The sequence below is a fragment of the Mobula birostris genome, chromosome 19, assembly GCF_030028105.1.
Source record: "Mobula birostris isolate sMobBir1 chromosome 19, sMobBir1.hap1, whole genome shotgun sequence".
Lineage (NCBI taxonomy): Eukaryota > Metazoa > Chordata > Chondrichthyes > Myliobatiformes > Myliobatidae > Mobula > Mobula birostris.
The window spans coordinates 35434938-35458276 of NC_092388.1; the positions used below are offsets into that span (position 1 = coordinate 35434938).

Consider the following 23339-nt stretch of genomic DNA (forward strand, 5'->3'; position numbering starts at 1 on the left):
ATTCACTCGATATTAATCCTTGACAGTAACTTCCAGATTCATGAGCTTAGATTTTAAAATTATTTGAAGTGCACAGCAGGACAAACGGTATTCATAAGAGAAAAGTCAACAGGTAAATGCCTGGTACTTTGGTGTTATTCCAACAAAGGGCTTCATTCCTCTTGATGTCAGAAGATTCTGAGCATGTAATTCTGTCATCATCCCCCCCGCTCCCCCCCCCACCCTGTCAGGGTAACTTGAAGACAGTCTGCCATAGGACAGTAACAATTGGAATAGCGTGTTGAGCTTTGCCTTATTAATGTGGAATGTTTGCCTGGCTGAGGTTATTGCAGGTGCATGCTGTGAAAGAAGTCAGTTCATAAATTAGTAAGATGTTCCTGGAGTTATATTCCCAATGAAAGGAATTGACCCTGCACACTTGTTATGAAGTTCCTAACATTCAACCATATTAAAATGATTTGTAACTCCTCAAGGTGAAATTTTGAAATGCAGAATTGCAGCCGTTGACAATATATTGGAAAATGCAGCAGGACTGTGTTCTCTGAGTTAGTCAATCTTCTCCATTAACTCTCATCATCACTCCAGAAATTCTCCAGTCCCCATCCTTTGTCAATCCTAAATGACTAAAGACGCTGCAATACAAGCACAAGGTTGGTAGATGGGAGGACCTCCAGATCCACACTGAAGTTCAGGGTGTGCTGTTCATTAGGACAATGGTTCAGAGCGATCCCATTCAGCATTGTTTACCAAATCCAGAATGCAAGCTGCAATGAACATTTAAGCCTTATGACTCTATTGCTATCAAAAAGGTAAATCCTCAGTGATGAAATGCCACACCAAGTTATTTCCAGGAACTCGCCTTCCAGGAATAAGCTGATGAGTGATACAGAAGGAATATCACACATCAAAGAAGATTACTCAGTGGCAATTGCCCAAGTGCTACACCTGCCCATACACCTCCTCCCTCACCTCCAATCAGTCCCCCATGTGGGGCAACACTTCACCTGCAAAACTGCTGAGGTCATCAGCTGAGTCCAGTGCTCCCGCTGCAGCCTCCTCTACATTGATGAGACATGTTGTAAACTGGAGGGCTGCTTTATCAAGTGCATCTGCCTGGTGGCCAAACATTTTAATTCCATTTCCCATTCTGACAAGTTGGTCCATGGCTTCCTCTTGTGCCAATATGAGGCCGCCCTCAGGGTGGAGGAGCATCACCTTATATTCTGTCTGGGTAGCTTCCGACCTGATGGCATGAATTCACCTTCCAGTTTAAAAAAACCCTTTCCCTATTCCCCACTCTACCTTTTACCTCTTCTCACCCACCTATTATTTCCCCCTGGAACTCCTCCTCATTCCCTTTCTCCTCAGGTCCACACTCCACTCCTGTCAGACTCTTTCTTCTCTGGCCCTTTCCCACCCACCTGGCTTCACCTATCACCTTCCAGTTAAGTCTCCTTCCCCTCCGCTCATGTTTCATTCTGGCATCATCCCCCTTCCTTCTCAGTCCTGAAGGAGGGTCTCGGCCTGAAATATCGACCGTTTATTCATTTCCATAGTTGCAGCCTGACCTGCTGAGTTCCTCCAGCATTTTATGTGTATGTTGCTTTGGATTTCCAGCATCAGCAGACATCCTCGTGTTTAAAAAAGAAAGGCTTCAATATTTTAGTGATAACACAAGGGATTTTGCAGATGCTAGAAATCTTGAGCAACGCCCAGAAAATGCTGGAGGAAACTCAGCCAGTCAGATAGCATCCTTGGAGTGGGGTCAACATTTTAGGCTTAGTCCCTTCATCAGAACTGGGAAGGAATGTGCATAAGACAGAATGTCACAGTGAGCTATGTTTGATCAGGGTTACTGATTTATCACATAATTCACAACCTTTCAATCGGGTAGATGGAGCTCGTCAGCCTGGGAAGGCAGTCCATCTAAGAGAGGGAAAACTCTGATTTCAAACCTCTGCTGCCTTGCGGCCATACCCACTCATGGGAAAGGCTTTGGGAGTAAACCCTGAGGACAAATCCGGAGCTGGAGTCTCTACGGCAGTCCAACATTGCCTTCAACCTCGTTGGCATCTCCTGCAACGACACTGGTACCAAGCTGCATCTTCTGCAACGACATTGGTACCAAGCTGCATCAGCCCTTGCCCTTCCCTTGGACAACATCGGTGGCATGGAGAGGGGAGACTTGCTGCCTGGGCAACTGCCGATCTTCCATACAACCTTGCTCAGGCCTGTGCCCTGGAGAGACTGAAGCAAGACTTTCCAGGCACAGATCCATGGTCTCGCAAGATTAATGGATGCCATCCACAACCTTTGAAAGACTTAAAAATAAAATTCAATGTGCTGAGAATACTCAGGTCAGGTAGCATCTAAACAGGGGAAGGAGTGAGGGGGAAGGGGGAGGTAAATGGATGAAGCAAACATTTCATATAAATCCATTGGAAGAATTACTAATTCTACCAAATATTGTCATTTATATTGCATTCAGTAACTAAAGAATGTATTCAGCAATTAAGCAACATTATTCCTTCAAAAAAAAGTCAAGGCAGATGATCGGAGAAGGGGATGAGTATACAATTGTTACAGAGAGGATATTCTGAAGAAATCTCTGCAGCATCAATGAAATGTAGCTCCTTAGAATGTCAGAGAAATGGATGAAGAATAATTAATGTAAGCACCCTCTACTGTTGGTAATAAGACTACACCAAGACCTTTTGAAGTATGAACATTTCAAGATGGAGATGGTGATATAGAGTGACATTTTATGGGCAGGTATTTTGCACATTAGTTGTTTGTCAGTCTTTGGATTGGAGGAAGCTGAGAGGAGACATGATTAAAGGTATACAAAATGAATGGCATCAATAGGGTAAATAGTGAGAAATGTCCCCATTCCCCCCACCCACCCATAACAGAGGTATTACAAACCAGAGGACAAAGACTCCTAACAAATATTAGGGCTTCTATCTGAAGAATTGTATTTTCACCCAGGGGTTGGTTAGAATCAGGAATACACAAGCTAACAAGGTACAGAAGGCAGGTACTGTTAGATTTAAAATGAATCTGGATGAGTACTTGCAATGTCAAGACCTGGAAAGGCTTGTTAATAGGATTAGCATAGATGAATGTTGGCACTGACACAGCATGGACAAGGTCTATTTTCTGTGCTGTATGACTCTATGAGTACAAGTTCATACTACCCTTCTCAGAACATATGCTGTATTCTCAATTACTGTGTCCTTAAAAAAAAACAGCTTCCTTTTTAAATACCGCCAATAATTGAACATCCACAACCCTACATGAAAGAGGATTCCAGAGATCCAGCATGGTCTGCAACAAAATTTCTACAACCTTAAGTGGAGGAAGAACGATTCAGCAAGATGGCCGGCATGTACAAACAAGGTGGCTGGACAAGATGGGAGCATGCAGAACCTTGCAAGTTCACCTGGACAGAGCTCTGGAGAGTTGAACCATTGCGCATCAAGTTTCTCATCCAATCAGTCTATGACGTTCTTCCAAGCCCGGCCAACCTGCACAGGTGGGGCATGGCAAATATGCTGACTGTGCCAGAGGAGGGGCACCTTGGAGCATATCCTAAGTTGCTGCTTGAAGGCATTGGGGGAAGGGTGATACCGCTGGCACCATGACGCAATCAGCACAGCGATTCAAGACAGCAAAAATCAGCACGCTCCCAAGCAGTCCATGACCTTTATTAGAGCAGGGGAGAAGGCTTAAAATTGGCCTAGCTCCTCAGGATGGCTTCTTGCCACTGCTAGAGACTGGCAGCTCCAAGTCCACGTAGGGAGGCAGCTCAGGTTCCCAGAGAACATCACAGCCACTCCGCTCTGCCCGGACATGGTGTTACTATTGGAGTCTACAAAGCAAGTGGTCCTGCTGGAACTTACTGTCCCCTGGGAAGACCGGATTGAAGAGGCCAACGAGCGCAAGAGGTCTTGTTGCAGAATGCTGGAGCAATGGCTGGAGAGCTCGCTGTGAGCCAGTCGAAGTTGTGTGCTGGGCCTTCGCTGGCCATTCATTACAGCGGACTCTAAAACTCCTTGGAGTTGAAGGACTGCAGTGCAGAAGAGCCACCAAGAACATTCTGGAGGCTGCTGAAAAGGCCTCGCGGTGGCTGTGGATCCGGAGGTGGGATCCATGGATTAGTGCGCCACTTGGACACAATTCAGGGGCAGATCACCCCCGGCTGGGTCAACTGAATGAGGGTGTCTGCTGATTAAAGACCCAACCCACCGTAAGACCCCAGGTTCATCACTAAAGATGTGTCCAAGTAGGCCCAGAAGGTGTATTCTACAATTAAATGACCACTCCCTAAACTTGTCACTATGTCCCCTTTTTTAGGTGCATCCAACTTGCCGAAAATTTTTGATATCTATCCTTATGTCTCTTAAGGATCGTATAGTTTTAAGTAAGATTACTCCTCATTCTTCTAAACTGTAAAGAATATATGTCTAATTTCTTTAACTATGCAAGTAAAACTACAACAGGCAAATGGGTTGCTCCAACATAAAATTGGCACTTGAAAAGATAATCACAAAACAGGCAACAAAATAACAGCTCTGAAAATTGATTTTCTTTTTAACTACAATCAGCCAAACATTTGCCCATCTCCAGGCAAAATAAGATTTCATAGAATTGAAACCATAAGCATTTATTCTACTTGGTACAAGCAGCAATTCAAACCAACTTAAATGAGGTGACAATCAATCTTTAGCTGGATCTAAAGATGCAAAACAGATTTAATATACATCTGGAGACTCTGTTGGCAGAAACTCTCCTTCTACCAGCTGTAATTTTACTTTCCTGTAGAAATGATTTATCTCATGAGAAGCTAAATCAACTCTAACTGACAGCCCTCCAGTACGCTGCATCATTTCTCAATCACTCAAAGCAGAGTCCATAAAAAATATTTTGTTTCAATTATCAAATCAGTCACTGAACCAAGAAACTTCAATGCCTAAATACTTATTTACTAAGAACTATGTCACCAAAATGCTTGATAGTAAACACTTAGATGTACAACAAAAATGTGACAGATAAAAAAGTCAAATAGTTCAGGAATAATTCGTATTTGGATCAGAAATACAAAACAATGTGAGTGAATGAGAAATCACTTGGTACTTCTGAATTCTTTATTCAGAGGAATCATGTGCATGTTTATCCAGAGTCAATGGTGTCTCCAACAAATGTAAGTAAATCTTTGAGGAATATTGGATGGAAATTATACTCTCCATTCCACAAACAAGCTACAGTAGTACTTTCATTGTGCAACCATCATATTGATGCTAAGATTTAATTTCCCCAAGCATCTCAGCAGGTTAAAATGCAGGCACTCCACTTTTTCATGCTAACAGACTAAAACATTATTTCAGCTGAACTGTATTCAAGATAACTTCACTATCATTCCTATTATTATTATAACTGAAGATTTTTTCCACTGAATCATTTTACTTCTTTTGCTTTACCTTTTTGCTCAGTCTTCCAAGCCCATGCAAAGTTGTAAGTGTCTAGAATGTAACATATTCTCTCTCTGTTTCCTCACATTCCATTCTGCAGCTTTCAAAAGCACATCAGGACCTTACCAACAAACCTTAAGTATCTGCCCAATCCGAAAGCTATATGATTAGCAGTGACCAGAAATATTTTATCCCCAATATGTGTTGTGTTAGTTGGTATTACTGGAAGATAAAAGGACCAACTTCAGATCTCTGTTATGGACAGAGGAAAGAACTACTACATAATATGACCACTGTTTATATCCATATTTATTTATCTTTACTGGGCTGTAGGTGCGAAAATGAGCTGGCTTTGGGAGATCAAACTGGGTAGGATGTACTTGCACATTAACAAGCCATTTGTGTTAAAGATCCTCCCATTTGAATTGGTTCTTCTCTCATTTCCTCCATTGGCCAACACTCACCTCTTGGTCATCCAAATAGCAACCTTACTCTGAAAGCATGAATGCTATAATCTTAAGTCAATTAGTGTGGGAGCAAAATACAACTTCTCAAAAGCCTTGAGTAAAGAAGATCCTTCAAACTCCCATCTGATGTCCAGCTCACCATCATATCCACTCCTCTTCCAAGAATCACTCTCAAGTGACAAATATTTCTCCATATTCTGTTCAACATTTCACAATTATATAAAACAAACTTCTTTTTATTTCTAATCATTTAGCAATTCTTTTTCCAGAAAATATCTTTAAGTTTTCTTAAGCCTTTCTTGATGGCTTGATTTTCCCCAATTTTGGGAAACTTTTTCTGCACACCTTCAATGCTTCAGAACCCTAACTGTAACATAGAGACCAGAAGTTCACATAGCTTCCAGGGCCATCACAACCAAAGTCAGCATTAAAGCCTGCATATGCATTTTGCAGTGAAGCACAGCACTTTCTTGGCCTTGTCAGATTGCTATGCCGCAGAAATTTTTGGATTAATATTTGCAGATCACATTTCATCCTATTCCACTTAGTTACTTGCCTTCCAAGGATTATGTACCCACTGATTGCCTACTACCAAAATAAGCACTTCAAGCTAACACTTTATTCAGTGGCTTAGCTTTTGTCCAGTGCTACTGGCCTTTTATCACCCTAACCTGTCAGCCTGTTTACATTTTCCTGTATTTTATGGTCCTCCACTTTATTAGCTCAGTCATTCCAATTGTCAACCTACAGATCACAGTATCACACCTCAAACGTCCCAAATTTCTTCTGTACCAATTAATGATTCCAGCAGAGTAGATGTCGACAACCTGTTTCCACTTAGTGGGAAGCCCAGAGTTGGAGACTTTTCCTTGCGATGAAAGAGCTGTGTACTTAGGACAATTTAATTTCTAAATCTCAGCTGCAGGGGATGCTTCAGTCACCGTGCGGAGTCAAGAGACAGCTGAATAGAAGTTTTGGATGCAAGGGAGATGATGAGAAAAAGATATCAATCAGGAGAATGGACAAGGCACAAAATCAGTTATGACATTATTGATAGCAATTATATTTACTTGCTTATGCCCTGGTTTCTATTACACTGCAACCCTTGTTCCAGCTGCTATCATCTGGGAAATGGTACCACAGCATAAAAGCCAGGACCAATAGGCTCCGGAACAACTGCTTCCATCAGGCCATCAGACTGAATAATTCATGCTGACACAACTGTATTTCTATGTTATATTGACTGTCCTGTTGTACATACTATTTATTATAAATGACTATAAATTGCACATTGCACAATTAGACAGAGATGTAACGTAAAGATTTGTAGATGTATGTGAAAGACAGAAGTAATAAAGTCAATTCAATTCAATTTCTCCTAATCCTACAATTAGCTCATCCATTCTACTTAGCAACTCATTGGTAATTGATCTAGTACTTGTGAGCCTGACATACTAGTGCTTGTTGACTATGAGCAATAAACTCATCAATTCATGCAGTAATTATACCGACCTCAGGGTAGAAGTGAATAGTGATTTTCCCTTGGCCCTCTTGGGCATGGAGTGCTGGAGGCTAAACATGTCAAAAACATGTATGCAACATCTGAGGTATTTGGAAGCTTGGGGTGGCGGGGGGGAAATGCCCACTTGTACAACACAGTTAATATGTCAAATCCACCACTCCCATCCAAAGTGGAGAGCAAAAGATGGCAGCGCGACGCAACATGCGCGGCCACTCCAGTGATGAATATCTGCTCTCTGTCAAGTAGGGTACCATGTACAATCCTGATTTGATGGAGGCAGACATGAGAGCACGGAGGAACATGTGGTGAAACCTCTGAAATGCCTATTTCGCTGCCGCTGCTACTCTGTGATCCGAAATCTCCGGAGGGGAAGGCCCCGAGTCCTCGGCTTTGCCTGTTCCTCGGCGGCCGGGGTGGGGTTGAAGCACTCAGCAGAGATGGTGCTCGGTGTCGGAGGGCTGGTCGGAGGCTCAAAGTTTTCGGACGGACTCAGAGTCGGCTGTGGTCGGGTGCTTCCAGGGTGCTGCATCGGCAAGTTTGCAGCGCTGGAGGCTCATGGCAGGGACAGTTTCTCCCTTGTACCGTCTGCGTGAGATGTTGGGGCTATCGGGACTTTGAGACTTCTTTTTTTTACCGTGCCCATGGTCTGCTCTTATCAAATTACGGTATTGCTTTGCACTGTTATAACTATATGTTATAGTTATGTGGTTTTGTCAGTTTTAGTCTTGGTCTGTCCTGTGTTTCTGTGATATCATACTAGAGGAACATTTTATCATTTCTTAATGCATGCATTTCAAAATGACAATAAACGAGGACTGAGTATCCTCATAATCTAATCTAAAAAAAGCACCTCCCCACCACCACCACCACCACCACCACCCAGTTGTTTCTGGAAGCTTCCTTTCCTTGCACTTCAAACGGATAATAAGACAAAGCAGCCTGAAATCTATTGTTGTAAACAATCATTGAAACAGTTCTGGGTCAAATCTGGAAACTCGTGCACAAAATGGGAAAAAGTGTTGCAGGATAAAACTTGATAGAACCTTTGATCAGAAGGAAATATTATAGGTCGTGGCTTTGATTTCCTTAATGCAAGCTCTTTTGAATAAATCCTTAACCCAGCCAAACCAGTTAAACAAATAAGCCCACTAAACTTTGCCTTAATAATTTATATGTTCCTTAAATATACATTAACCTAGTGCTGCAACAAAATAAACATTCACAAGAATTAAAGCACTACAATTGCGAGACAAACTCTGGCCAACAGGCAACATTAGCATTCAGTCACTCTCTTAGAGCGCAAGCCCTGACCAACTTCACTGGTACTAGAAATAACTGATTGAGAAACTAGATCTTATTAACCCAAATGTTAACAACTTGCCACCCTTACACTCGGGTGATGCCTTGCTCAGGAAAGGCTGCAGTCTATTTGTTATGGCTAGTCTGGTATATGTAGCTCAATTTCACTCCTTTGAGAAAATAACCACAGCTAGCAGACACTGTCTACTGGAGATGAGCGACACTTAGAATCCAAAGGCAAATAAACCAGTGTTACACAAGGTTGTTTTAATTTCCTAAAATTCACATCTTTACAAGGCAAATACCTCTGGGCTCTCATGAGATATGCTCCAAAGCATAACCTTTCCAGTTATTTCTAGATCTAAAGTGATAGTTCTACAAAATTATTAACTGTAGATTGCCTTCAATTAATACAAAGCAGCAGCAAAATAAAAGTCTACCACAGCCTGAAGCTTTAGGGAAATGTCTGTTGCTCTAAGCACAAGTTTAACCGATGACTCTAAAAGCCTGCACATCCTCTCATCCACCGTATTATTTTGAAGACCTTCTGAATCCATTTGTTTCTTTGTGCCTTTTAAAATGTCCAAACCCCCCTTAAAAACCCCATTTTAAAGTACAACTGCTTGAACTGTTTCGTATAGTAATCCTTCTCTTCCTGTTGGAAGCCCAAAATATCCAGCCTTCCCCAAAAGATACCCATTCTCGTTGAGCACCAGGCTACAAACGGCAAATGATGATTATCACAAAATTTAACCACTAGTGTTTTGCGATTGGCTTCACCTTGCCTGTATAATCTTTCCCAAGTAATTACATTTACCAGCTGGAGTCACTGACTGGGTGTGATTAAGACCAGGAGACCAGGCAGATACTTTCCTTTCCCAAAGGCAGTTATATCATACTTTGTTTCCCTATTTTGCCTGCTCTATAGACTACAGGAGTAGGTGCTGAGTGATGCACTGAAGCTCAGTGCAGAAAATGCTAAGATGCTGTGGAGGATCATAATCTAGGGTCCTTTCACTACTGGACATGGAGGGGTAGCGTTCGTTACAGAAGCACCCTGAACAATATAAATCACCTCAGGGGCCACAAAGTGGCATTGTGATATTGTTGTTTTTCTCTTTACAAGTAGTTTAAACCTCAATGTGTTGACTACAAATGTACAAGTTGCTTTGCACTGTTTTTGTCCAGTGTATACTTTTTATTTGAAATGGGGTCAATTTTGAAATAAAAAGTTCTAATGAACAGTTTTTGACACAAAACATTAAGTGTTTCTCTTCCTACAGATGTTGCCTGATCTACTGAGCATTCAAAGTCTTATACGTTTATTTTTCCATTTTAGATTTCCAAAATCCACTGTCTTTTTGCCATCTTCTTCCAGGACAATGGTTACCCCTACTGGAACCCAGCTGACAGGAGTTACCTTTGCCCAGACTGGCGATTAATGTGGACCTCACTTTCCTCATGCCCAACCCAAAGTTAATTATGTATTTTCTCAGTGAAGACGGCGACTCAGGCCTAGGGGGCTGGTGTCGGGCACGATGATGGACTCTCCGCTTCTCCCTCTCCCTCTTTAGTATGTTCAGTTCATATACATTAGTCACGCCGCTGTCTTCTAGGAGCATGTTGACCATAGTCTTGGGAAGGGCGCTCAGGGTTCATTCTCCCATGCTTGGGCTCCCATATGATGACTAGGCTAGCTCGAGGTGGCATAGACAGTGCCCCACTAGTTGCAGTCTTCTCGCCTCGATTTTAGTGGTGAGCATCGGTAGGTCATCAGAGGGTTCGATGTTTGCCATGTGCTGTTGCCAAATCACAGCCAGAGCCATCCGCAGCATTCGTGTATAGCGACCATCTAGAGACTTTTGCATCCATACGTGAGAATGGACTCTATGGCTGCTATGAAGATCCTCTTTTTAAGCCCTCTGGTCAGATTCGACTTCCAGATTTCTTTCACGTCGTTCATAGCCTTTCACGCCAACGCCTTCCATACCTTCATGTCCTTCTCCGAACTTATCATTCTTGACCCGAGGTACTTGAAGTCAAAGACCTTCTTAATGGTATCATTTTTTACGGTCTTGAGAGTACCTTCTCAGTGAAACATCAGAATAACTAATTTTTTTAAAACCAAAAATAGTATTGTAAAAACTAACAAGCATGGAGGGATATCACAAAATAATTCTACAAACAGAATTTAAATGCTTCTCGCCTAGTAAATTGACCCTAAGGGACTCTATAGTAGCGTTCATGATTTTATTTCCCATTTATTAATAATAAATTCAGCATTGATAGATTATCTTACTAAATGGAATTTTTTTCTGCGAAGGATGTAATTGGTTGTATCTTATTTCTCTATAAAAGAATAAAATGGGTTTTGAGCCCTTACTCCCTAAGCAGCAAGGTATAGAAATTGCTGTGTAGCTTACACAGGTGTACTGAAGGTTTACTGCTCCTTGTGGCAATGATTACATTAGTCGTGGACTTGTCACTCCAAGTTTCAGTAACAGCCAAGGCATCTATTGACGTTCAAGTTCATTAACACTTTATTGCACAACGCCTCACTTTGGTAGGTGGTTCTAAGGACTGAGAGTTGGGACAGCAGGAAGAGAAAGGACTTTATTTTGTGCAATTAACTATTTAAGTGCTATAGACACCTTCTCTTTGTGTGCTGCATACCAGGTGGGTGAAAAATGTTTGGGTCCAAAGCCCACTGCCATTATTCAAGTATATGGGGACCAGGTTCGTTGCCTATAATGGAGCTAGATTTTGACTGTAAACTTGATATGGGTGCTGAAGGTCACTACCCTTTTTGTGGTAGCGGAGGTGTTGGGAGTTTAAGAAAATAAAATTGGGTCCGTGTTGGGAGAGGTACAAGGATGGGAAGAGTAAATATAATTCAAGTAGTAATGGGACTCACACAAGTGATGTCCAAGACGTACATGAGCAAATATTAAAACCTGCTGATATGGCAGTACCAGTAATTCATTTTGCCAGAAATCCTCCAAAGGAAATGCTGCATCAGAAATTGTTATCTGCAATGGTCGACAATTCTTTGGATATTGTTGGTCCTTGTCCAACATTCTAGTATATAAACCATAGACATAAATCGAAGACATCCTATCAATGAGACCAAAAAGAAAAACAGGTATGTATGCCACAAACACACAAAAAAAAAATCTGCAGATGCCAGAAATCCAAAGCAACACACATAATGCTGGATATTTTTAGCAAGCCAGGTAGCATCTATAGAAAAGAGTAAACAGCCAACATTTTGGGCTGACACCCTTCATGAGGACATAAATTTGTCAAACTTCCAGTCATTGCACCCTCCCCTTCACCATTCCTCTTTCCTTCTCTTCTTACCTGAACATTACCTCCTTCTGGAGCTCCTCTGCTTCCCGTTCTTCCATGTGTTCTGTCCTCTCCTCTCAGATTTCTCCTTCTCCAGCCTTTTATCTCTTTCACCAACTTCCCAGCTCTTTACCTCACCCCCTCCCCTTGTTTCACCTATCACCTGCCACCTTGTACTTTTTCCTCCCCTACCCCCACCTACTTAGCCTGACTCCTTCCCCCTTCCTTTCCAGTGCTGGTGAAGGGTCTCGGCCTGAACGTTGGCTGTTTACTCTTTTCCAGAGATGCCTGCTGAATTCTTCCAGCATTTTGTGTGTATTGCTGAAGCTAAGTATCCACTTCTTTAGTTTCCGTGTACTTATAACTATTAAATATTGCTACATAGACATGGCTTCTTGATTCAAGACTGAACATGTTTTGCATGAGGTTGACTTTATCAGATGTGCCCCATCACTGCTGAAATTTTCTTTACGATTGGGTCTAAAACCAGCTGCCACTGTTCAACAGGTCAGAGCCAGCTACTTGAAGCTCCATGGCCAACCTCTCAATTGCACTATTTTTAAAAGTAGCCCCACAAAGATAACAATGAAGTGAGATGTCAGGAATTGTTGAGAACATGCAGGGAAAGGGGTTTATGCTCACAGCTGCCCCTCACACAGATGCGACAGGTAAGGAGTCTCTAATCAGCTGCCACATGCTGACTCGAAGCAAAGTGCCTCGCACCACAGCAGATAGCCACTGATGCATTACTACTAGTTCATCACAATGTGGCCTTAAAAAAAGAGTCACTGTTCTCTCCATGCTTCGTCATCTCTGGGACACAAGTTACACACAGGAGCCAGCACACAGCTATGAAATATGGACAAGACAGGACCTAAAAGGGATTGATATATTGCTTTGAGATGGAGGCAGAATGGAAATCAATAAATAAAAGTCTCCTTGATTAGTGACCAAACTATAAATAACTGCAGTTACATTAATCTAGCTGTTCAAATTATGACCTGTGAGCCAGAGATAGCTCAATGGTTCTGTCTGCCTGGCCACCTGTTGATATTTCTTGCTGCACCGTTTGCCTGTTCGAGTTTCACTTATCTGGCAGTTCTATTTTGAAGTGTATTCTCAGTGCTGCAAGCTGACTGAAGAACACATTCCAAATTCACCGATGACAATCTTTTTGGGGAATATTTTTTAAAATAAACAAAATACCAAAGATTATACATATTAAACTACAATTAGGAGACCTATATTTTGCCATTAGGAGACCTACATTTGCTTATAATATCTTATTAAGTACTTCAAAAAGTGGAAAACTATTCACACACTGATACTAAAATGAGAGGCAATGTTTATCAGGATCTTTTTTTTCCTATGATTGTTAGCCAGAGGGAATAGTATTTGTAGAAGGAAAGATGATCAAGTGATAGGTTCTGCAACCACACAAGATTGTTGCAGGAGTAAGGAACTTATTTCACAAGTAAATTTTGATGGCAGATTTTGGTAATAATCAAATAGTCACCAAGTCAGCTTAATTTAATTTAATTTGTCACAATACAAATCAATACATACAATAATGACTTGTCATTAAGAAGGGTCCTGAAGTAGGGTCTCAGCCAAAGCAGCGATTGTTTACTCATTTCCATAGATACCGATCTGTTGAGTTCCTCCAGCACTTTATGTACATTGCATTACACACAATAAAACTGGCTGTTACCTTATTATACTCAGCTTTAAAAACAAGAAACTTTGAATAACCCCATTCTGGCAAATCACTCCATTAACAGTTTTCCAAAGCTTTACTTTCCAAAGCACAGTCTCACTTCCTTCCTTCCGCTATTCTGATGAAATATAAGTTTGAGACTCCCTTTTTTGCCAATTCTAAATCTCTTCAGAAATTGTACTAGATGAATTATAAACAACATCTTTAATCATAAGTTAATAATACTGGACAACTAACTTAATGAAGATCTTCCTCCCGATGCACTCAAAGCCTGACCCAGTTTACAGGACACACTGCAAGTTGCCATGGAGACTGATTACTGCTTGCTATTTCACCTGAAACTTTACATAAATTCTTTTGGCATTTCGAGATGAACGGATTAGTTTTTTTTTCTCCCCGATCATGCCAGATGCTGGCCTACATAACTGTAATCAGTGATACATAAACCATGATCTAGAACCCACATAGTAGCAAGCTGTCACACTTTTCCAAAACACCAGCACATTTAATGTTCGACATGCCATCGTATAATCAGATGTTTGATAAGGATGTCTGATCCAAAGCAGTACTCTGGCAAACACAGCATCCTTGTCATTTCTGACATTCCTGTTGCTGATGCCATAAAACCATAGCTAAACATAATCAGAGGCGCATGAAATATAAAACCTGAATATTAAGCGATGAGAAATCAACAGACTCTGATAAAACTGCACCTGATCTCCAAGGAAGTCGTAGTTGTAAAGTTACTATCTCTCTACTATGTCTGGAATTTAAGAACACTTATTTGAAGTGTTTTTTTTAAATTTATTGAGATACAACGTGGAGTAGCCCCTTTCGGCCTCACTGCCCAGCAACCAATGCTCTAACCTTAACCTAATCACGGGCCAATTTACAATGACCAATTAACCTACCAACCGGTAGTCTCTGGACTGCTGGAGGAAACCTATGCGGTTACAGGAAGAATGTGCGAACTGCTCACAGCAGCAGTAAGTCTTAGAACACTTTGCTATGATAAAAACTAGCTAGAAATACAAATTACTGTAATTTAATGCCTAGGTAGCATAATGATGAATGCTGTGGGGTAGATGGCATATTATTTTAGATAAAATGTCAACTCCAATTAAGGTGTGACTAAAACATCTATTTAAAATAACTTTTTGTTGATTAGAATTCTCAGGGAGAATAGTGATATTAAATATTCTTTCATTAACAATATTGAAAGATTGCATGCATCTCTGAGCTTTAACAGGTAGATTAGGAAAAAATATAAAGTAGGTATGCAACAATAACACAGTTACAAGGTTCTCTGAGATCATTCAACAGTTGGATAAAAGTGTGCTGAATGCTTCCAAAACTTGTCTCCAGCTTGTAAACATTCGGTTGGAGGGAAGAATCAACTGACAAGCAACAGCTTGCACTATTAATGGGAGAATAGTGGAAAGTTAGTCATTTTAAAATTTAGGCACTGTTTCACAGGGAGCCATCAAATATCAGACTGAGATGTGAAATGGATGATGATAGCTAGGACAGAAGCTGACCATATTTAGATGACTTCAAGCTTAAATGGAATAGAACTAGGAACACCAGCAGGAGTGTAATGGAATAGTCAACTCTAAAGGTAACAAAGGCACAAGGATGGTTACTTTATCAAATACACTGAAGCAGGAGGAGTGTCATATGATGGTGCATTAAAGTGAAGATAAGATTGTCTTGGTGCTCAAAATTTATGGTCCCAAAAGGAAACCAGGGCTGTAAACAACCTGGCTCATTTTCTAAAAGACATCAAAGATGGATGGAATTTAAATTAAGGAGAAGATTTCACTAAAACACAAGTTTACTTTGCCCGCCAGAGAAAGCGGGATCTCCCAGTGGCCACACATTCCACGTCCCATTCTGATATGTCAATCCATGGCCTCCTCTACCATAAAGATGAAGCCACACTCAGGTTGGAGGAACAACACCATATATTCCGTCTGGTAGCCTCCAACCTGATGGCATGAACATTGATTTCTCTAACTTCTGTTAATGTCCCTCCTCCCCTTCTTACCCCATCCTTTATTTATTATTTTTCCCATTTCTTTTTTCTCTCTCTGTCCCTCTCACAATAACTCCTTGCCTGCTCTCCATCTTCCTCTGGTTCTCCCCTCCCCCTTTCTTTCCCCCTAGGCCCCCATCCCATGATCCTCTCCCTTATCCAGCCTTGTATCCCTTTTGCCAATCAACTTTCCAGCTCTTAGCTTTATCCCTGCCCCTCCTGTCTTCTCCTATCATTTCGGATCTCCCCCTCCCACTTTCATATCTCTTACTATCTCTTCTTTCTGTTAGTCCTGTCAAAGGGTCTCGGCCCGAAACGTCGACGGTACTTCTTCCTATAGTTGCTGCCTGGGCTGCTGCGTTCCACCAGTATTCTGTGTGTGTTGTTTTACCTTTATAGGTTGAGTTGACCAAAATTTCTACTCACTGGAGATGTTTATAAAAGAAAATCTACAACTCAGAAAACAGATGTTATTTGGCTGATCTGCTCAAACCTATACAAGACAACAAAGGGAAACACAAAAAATGGAGGAACTCAGCACCTATGGAGGGAAATAAACAATCCACATTTCAGTCCCAGACCATCCACGAGGAGTCCCAAACTATTCCCCCCCCCCAAAAAAAATGAACAAATCTTGAGCATATAAATAGCTACAGAGTTATTTTTCTACTGATCTCAGAAGTAGTCCAAGCGCACACAGTTTGCAATAACATCAGAACCAGAGACATCCTCTCCAGACAAACTCATTGCCCTCCTGAGTACTGAAATGCTGAACAAAACATTGATTATAAATCCAATGACATGTTGTTAATGAAAATTTAAACTAGTGTGTTCTCTCCCAGGGCTGAAAGCCTGTTTCTGTGTTGTCGTGCCCCATGGCTCTATGATGAAGGTTCTTTCATCTGAAATGTTAATATTTCACTTTCTAGAAATGCTGCCTAACTTGCTGTGCACTTCCAACATTTTCATTTGAACTAAAGAACTTGTTTTTTTATTTGGAAAGGTATCCTTTCTGCGTTTAAAAATCAGTCATTTTTTTTAAACAAAGACTACAAGAAATCACTACTTGATGACGGTCATTTTGGGTGCGCATGCGAGATAGTGTGGTAGAGAGAAAGCAAAGAGGGGAATGACGCGAAAAAGAAAACGAGACCTATGTAAGATAACTTCAGTTGACACCATCTGCAGTGTCTGAGAATGTTATGGCTTTGTCTTACAAACCTCATAGCGGAACCAAATGATCATTATTTGTACTGTTGGAATTTCAATGGAAAAGGCAACAGCCCCTGGGAATTGATAATAAGACAGGTAGAAGGCAACTTAATGTAGGGGATTACTTCACATTTCCTAACTGTGCCATTAATTGGATCTCAATATTACAGTGTTGATGATCAAACTACTACAATAGCTTCAAAGGTTGATATTGAAATCATGTTATGGAACCTTTTCACCAAATTTGACAATTTTTTCCTTATAAACAAAGATGAAGATGTGGTTAAAATATTTAAAATGATATCAGCAGATGCTGAAATGTTTTTCCTGCAAGACATTCTAAGAGGTAAGAGAGATTATAGTAGCGAAGCTCACGAGTATAGCTCTTTCATGGTATGTGAAACACAATGACAAAGGTCTCTTGCCAAAGCTATCAGGCCAGATGGATAACTTAAGCTACCACTCAGTGAGAGCTGCAAAACTTCCAATATAGGATGTATTTAGAAATAAACTGTGTATTTCCTTTGAAGAGCACTAAGATAGTGGGAATACATTGCATTGCTATGCTTACCTCTCAAGATGTAATTCTGGTAGTTCTGGTCTGCTTCTGCCCCAACTTTTATCAAACATGTCAGACCCTCAGCAACGACAAACTCGTGAACCAAATCTTTGTCGTCCTAATGGAATTAGAAAGCAACGAGATTAAAATGGTAGCTAAACACATTATTTGTGTAAACACAATCAGAAATAAGTGTATTTTTTCCTTCTGCCAAATAATGAAACTACTTTCTCCAGCAGAACCAATGAGAATTACTCCCTATATTGCCACAATATTTTTTCCTTAGACACTCGCTCTGGACTCAGTCTCTCAAACGTATTTTAAACTCACTCGGCTTTTAAATTAGATGATAAGAACTCATTACTTTTTCTCTCTGTCACTCTGTGTATGTCGGGGGAAAGAGGGTGAAGATCTGTGTACAAGATCAGCCCAGGGAAGTTCAGTGTGAAAAATTCTTCCCTCGTCTGGATTGACTCTAAGCATCCAAACCTGGAACTGTAGAAGCATCAAATATATTTTGCCATAAAAACTCGGGGAAAAGTTTTCTACCTCATTGAATCAAGTTACTCATAACGTGAAATTTCACTGGTCTATATCCAATCTAATACGTGTGCACCTTCAAGAAAATACCAAAAGCAAAGAATCAAAATTAGAGATTAAAAAGAAAACAGCTATTGTGGACATAAGAGCCATGCGTACCTAAATTCAGGTGTTAATGGTTGAATTTGTAATCAGTAGTAATTAGTGCTGATCTGTAATGTTTTCCCAATGAAAGTTCAAAGTAAACTTCTGATCAAAGTACATACATTTCATTATATACTACCCCGAGGTCTGTTTTCTTGCAGACATTCACAGTAAATACAAAGAAATACAATACAATCAATGAAAAAAATGCACACAGCAAAGACAGGTAAACAACCCATGCACAAAAGACAGCAAATTGTGCATATACAAAAAAGAGGGAATAATAATAAATTATAATTATTAAATAGATAAAAAAATACTGGGTACGCGAGTTGTAGAGTTCTTGAAAGTAAGTCCGTAAGTTGTGGAATCAGCTCAGTGTTGGGGGGGGTGGGGGGTCTGACGTTATCCACTCTGGTCCAAAAGCCTGGTGGCTGAGGGGTAGTAACTGCTCCTGAACCTGCTGATACAGGACCCAAGGTTCCTGTATCTCCTTCCTGGTGCCAGCAGTGAGAAGAGAGCATGGTGGGGGTCCTTGATGATGAATTAACTCCAATTTCAACATTTTCCCATTAAAGGAGCATCCAAGGCAATTGTGTCCTACTGTCAAGTGAAATTAGCATTCACATTCTATATTATTCCTCTCATATTTGAGAAACTTTTCTATTCCTTTTAATTTTTTTTAATCTGACGCCCTGCATTTTCTTCTCTTGGAGATATCTTTCTGGTCTTTTCAGTACTATGGCATGGAACATCAGACGGAATGTTACACACCTATTACATTTACATCACATAGACTATCCATCACATCCCACTCTAAATATGGATAATCACACAGCCTACACAACAGAGTTGAAACAAAATTCTGTTCTTAACTCGTACCTCACTGCAAAATTTTTTAACTTGCCCAGAATTGATTAGAGTGGCAATTTTATGCCAAAGGATTATTAAAATATCAACTAGCAACCAACTCGAAAGGGTCCAGAATGTAAGCAATGCAGGCTTTCAGCATTCAATCCTATTCTCAGATTGAACTGATACACCCTAATAAGCTTTTATTTACATGAGCTTTTCCAAGTGTGGTAACTCTCAGCTCCGCTTAACGACTCAGCTCAAACTCCATTCAATCACCTGTGCCATAATATTCGTAAATAATTGAGCAGTTAAACTGTTGCAAAATACATCCTTGTAATTTTGATTTTGAAATGATCAGAACATTAATATTCTAGGAAAGTATTGACCTATTTTTAAACTGCATATAGGTTGATAACAAGTGTACAAATATCTAATCCATTCCTGGACATTAGGAATAGTAAGATATATAATGACAAATTGCACCAACTTATGAAGCAAATTTGAAAATCTTAATTTTTTGATTTTTTTTACTTCATTAGCAAGACTCTTGCATTGCTCATGTTGGATAAACCACAGAGATGGGCAACTGATGTGGGCTCAGCTATGTACCCTGAGGCAGCTGGACAAGCAGGCCAGAGACAAACTCAATGCATGCTTCCTTTCCCTCTCAGATCAAGGCATTGGCCTCCAAAGTCACAAAATGTGTACAAGTTATAAGACTTCCAAATTAGTTTGCTGTTTATTTGAAGATAAATAGGAGGGCAGGTAGTGTTGAGGAAACAGGGAGGCTGTAGAAAGACAGACAGATAGGCAAAGTGGCAGATGGAATACAGAGTTGGGAAGTACATGATGATGCACTTTGGAAGAAGGAATAAAAGCACAGACCATTTTCTAAATGGGCATAAAATTCAAATATCAGAGGTGCAAAGGGACTTGGGAGTCCTTATGCAATGTCCCATAAAGGTTAGTGGGATCCAGCCAAGAACCACCTTCCTGATAATATTTGTACATCTTTGTGTTAAGTAATTAATAGCTTGACATAAATGAATACCATTTCAGTCTTTAACCCTAAATATTATAGTTTATTTAATGTTTTAGTTCAAATGCAAGTTCTCCGATTCAAAAAATTGATAAGGGAGAATGCAGTTGCACTGGAAAATTACCATCATCAATGTTCATGGACAAATGCACACAACTTTCTTCAATAGGAAAGAGTCCTGATGAAGCATCTCTGCCCTAAACATTGACTACAAATTTTTCTTCATAAATCCTGCCTGTCCTGCTGAGTGTCTCTAGCATTTTGCTCTAGATTTCCAGCATATGCATACTATAATCTCATGTTTACTGCTTTCTTCAATTTGGTTTAGAATAAACTTTCAGAAGGAAATACATCTTCGAGGGAGTATAAACTATGTACTCAACCACTGCATCATAAACCACATGATAAATAAGTGAGACATACTGATTTTTATTACTATTTGGATGCATCTAGGGGGAAAAAATGCTGTCAGAACCCCAGCAAGCTGAAACATTAATCTTGCTGTTCTGGGGATCCCCAGGCATTCACTCATATATTAATGGCTCCCAGTAGTTACATTAAAAAAAAATTATGTAGCACTGGTCTCACCTAAACTCTGAAAATAATTGCATGTAGCTTCAAAGATCCCAGGTAGTCAAAAAGAAAACTGCACTACCACCAAAAGCTATTCTCTAACTGGAGTAGGGACACATTTTAGTTCAACATCAAATATCAAGCCTCATGCTGGTCTTTGCTGGTGAAGGCATCAGTTATTGCCCGTCATTAGTTGTGTACAAAACTGCATTAATAAATCTGCTTGAATTGTTCACTCCCTCAAACCCTTCACCGTCACTGATTCTAACACAGCTTGACCAACTACCAGAACTAAATAAATATAAATAGAAAAATAAATGTACTCTAGCTACATTTTTAAGAGGCACAAAATTATCTTCCCTTCCTATCACAAAATTTATTCCCCAACCACTGATGGCTGAGATTGATCCAAACTACTCAGAACCTCACCATCCCACCTGAACCAAAGATGTGCCTTTCACTACACATCCACGCCATCACCAAAATCTACAAGTTATTTCCATCCCCCAACCCAAATTCTGCTCAACTGCAGTTTTATTCAGGCCCCTACGCTTTCCTGCTCAACATCTCACCCACCAATTGACAAAAAAGTTAGACACATCCAAAATCCTGCTGCCCATATCCCAAGTTGAATCATCCTGTTCAACCTTTTAAAAAGTTAAAGTCATATTTACTATCAAAGCACACATTACCACCTACTACATTAAGATTCATTTTCTTGCAAGCATTTATAGGAAAAGAAACAAATACATCAGAATTTATTAAAATCCATGTGCAAAATTCAAATTGACTAAAGTTAACAGTTTCCATGAGAAAATGCATAAAAATAATTTGGCATCCTCTCAATTTCTTTACTAAGTTTTTCTTTTATATGTGGTATTTCAAAAAAACTCTTACAAAATTTATCTGAAACTTAGAAGAATTTAGAACCTTATTTGGATAGAGAGTTATATAGGTTAAGAAAAGTAATTAGTACAACTTGATATTTATTGAATGTCCCTGTGCTGGCGGTTTGAATTTTTAATAATAAAGGGGAAAATACTGTAGGTAAATAAAACTGGCAGATATCAATGTTAATTTTCACTTGGGGATAATTAAAAAACCCAGCTGGAAATGCCGTCGCTAGATAGTTAAAACAGATAATGACATCAAACTTCTCCAGACCTGTGGTATCTCAAGTTGTGGAAAGGCAGGTAGTTTATTGTCTTCTTTGACCTTTGACTGTATTGGTCTCTTAGAGCATTGAAAAAAATCAGCTCTTTAAATCTGATTTTAAGCTTTTAAACATCTGTCAGACATGTTTGGATTAATCAAACTCCCTTAAGATCTTTTTTAAAACAAGCCTAGAATTATTGATTAATCCCTGATGAGAAAAATAATATGGTTTTGTATTGCATTATTAGCAATAGAGGCTCTGAGCATTTGCCCATTAACATTGCCAATCATTTCCAGGTTTTATTCCATAAATAAATACTGATTTGATGGATGGATGGATGGATCCCAGCACCCACTTGTCTGATGGAATGAAGAGGAACTGAGTAAATTTTCATGGATGCTACAGGTCCCAATAAATCTTTTGACATGGTTACATAATACAAATTTGTTCAAAATTTTTTAATTATCAAGAGTACATATATGTCACCACATACATTCCTGAAATTCAGTTTCCTGCAGGCATACTCAGAATAGTAACTATGAATCAATGAAAGCTCAAGTAGAATGCAGAAGACAACCAAACTGAGCAAATGCAAGTACAAGTTAATAGCAATAAATAATGAGAACATGAAATAAACAAGATAAAGAGTCCTTAAAGTCAGATCATTGGTTGTGGAAACTTCTCAATGGATGGGCAAGTGATTGTAATTATCCCCTTTTGTTCAACAGCCTGATGGATGAGGGGTAGTTACTGTTCTTGAACCTGGTGGTGTGAGTCTTGCGGCCTTTGTACCTTCTACCTGATGGCAGCAGCAAGAAAAGTGCATGGCCTGGGTGGTAGGGATCTCTGATGATGGATGCCGCTTTCCTATGACAGCATTTCATGAAAATGTGCTCAATGGTTGGGAGAGCTTTACCCATGATGTACTGGCTTGAATCCACCACCTTTTGTCAGATTTTCCATTCAAAGGCATTTGCGTTTCTATACCAAGCTGTGATGCAGTTAGTCAATACACACATCTATAGAAGTTTCTCAAGAGCTTTTGATGTCATGTCGAATATCTGCAGACACCAAAGTAGAGATGCTGTTGTGCTTTCTTCGCAATTACATTTACATTCCGGGTCCAGGGCAGGTCATCTGAAATTTCAAGTTGCTGACCATTTCCACCTCTGGTCCTCCGATAAGAACTGGCTCATAGAACTTTGGTTCAGAGGATTAAATGCAGTTGAGGGTAAAAACTGGACCTGGTCCCCTGCAGTTACATAACAAGTTTCCAGAGGGCAGTAACATCTGTTATTTAAGCCCATCTGCCACATGGAACTGAGACCACAGCAACCTAACTTCAATTATTTAATGTTTGCTTATTACAACAAAGCTGGAGGCCATACTAGGTCTGAGCAGA

At 40.1% G+C, this 23339-nt stretch overlaps 1 protein-coding gene across 19 annotated transcripts in view; it reads right to left on the reverse strand.

The window, feature by feature from the left end:
• The window catches only part of fhod3b (formin homology 2 domain containing 3b), a 580851-nt gene that overhangs the window by 259475 nt on the left and 298037 nt on the right, over nt 1-23339 (reverse strand). For all 19 annotated transcript variants that reach the window (XM_072283418.1, XM_072283417.1, XM_072283413.1 and 16 more), the window contains exon 5: nt 17643-17748. In XM_072283418.1, the coding sequence (XP_072139519.1) occupies nt 17643-17748 (106 nt within the window). The remainder of the gene's footprint in view (nt 1-17642; nt 17749-23339) is intronic.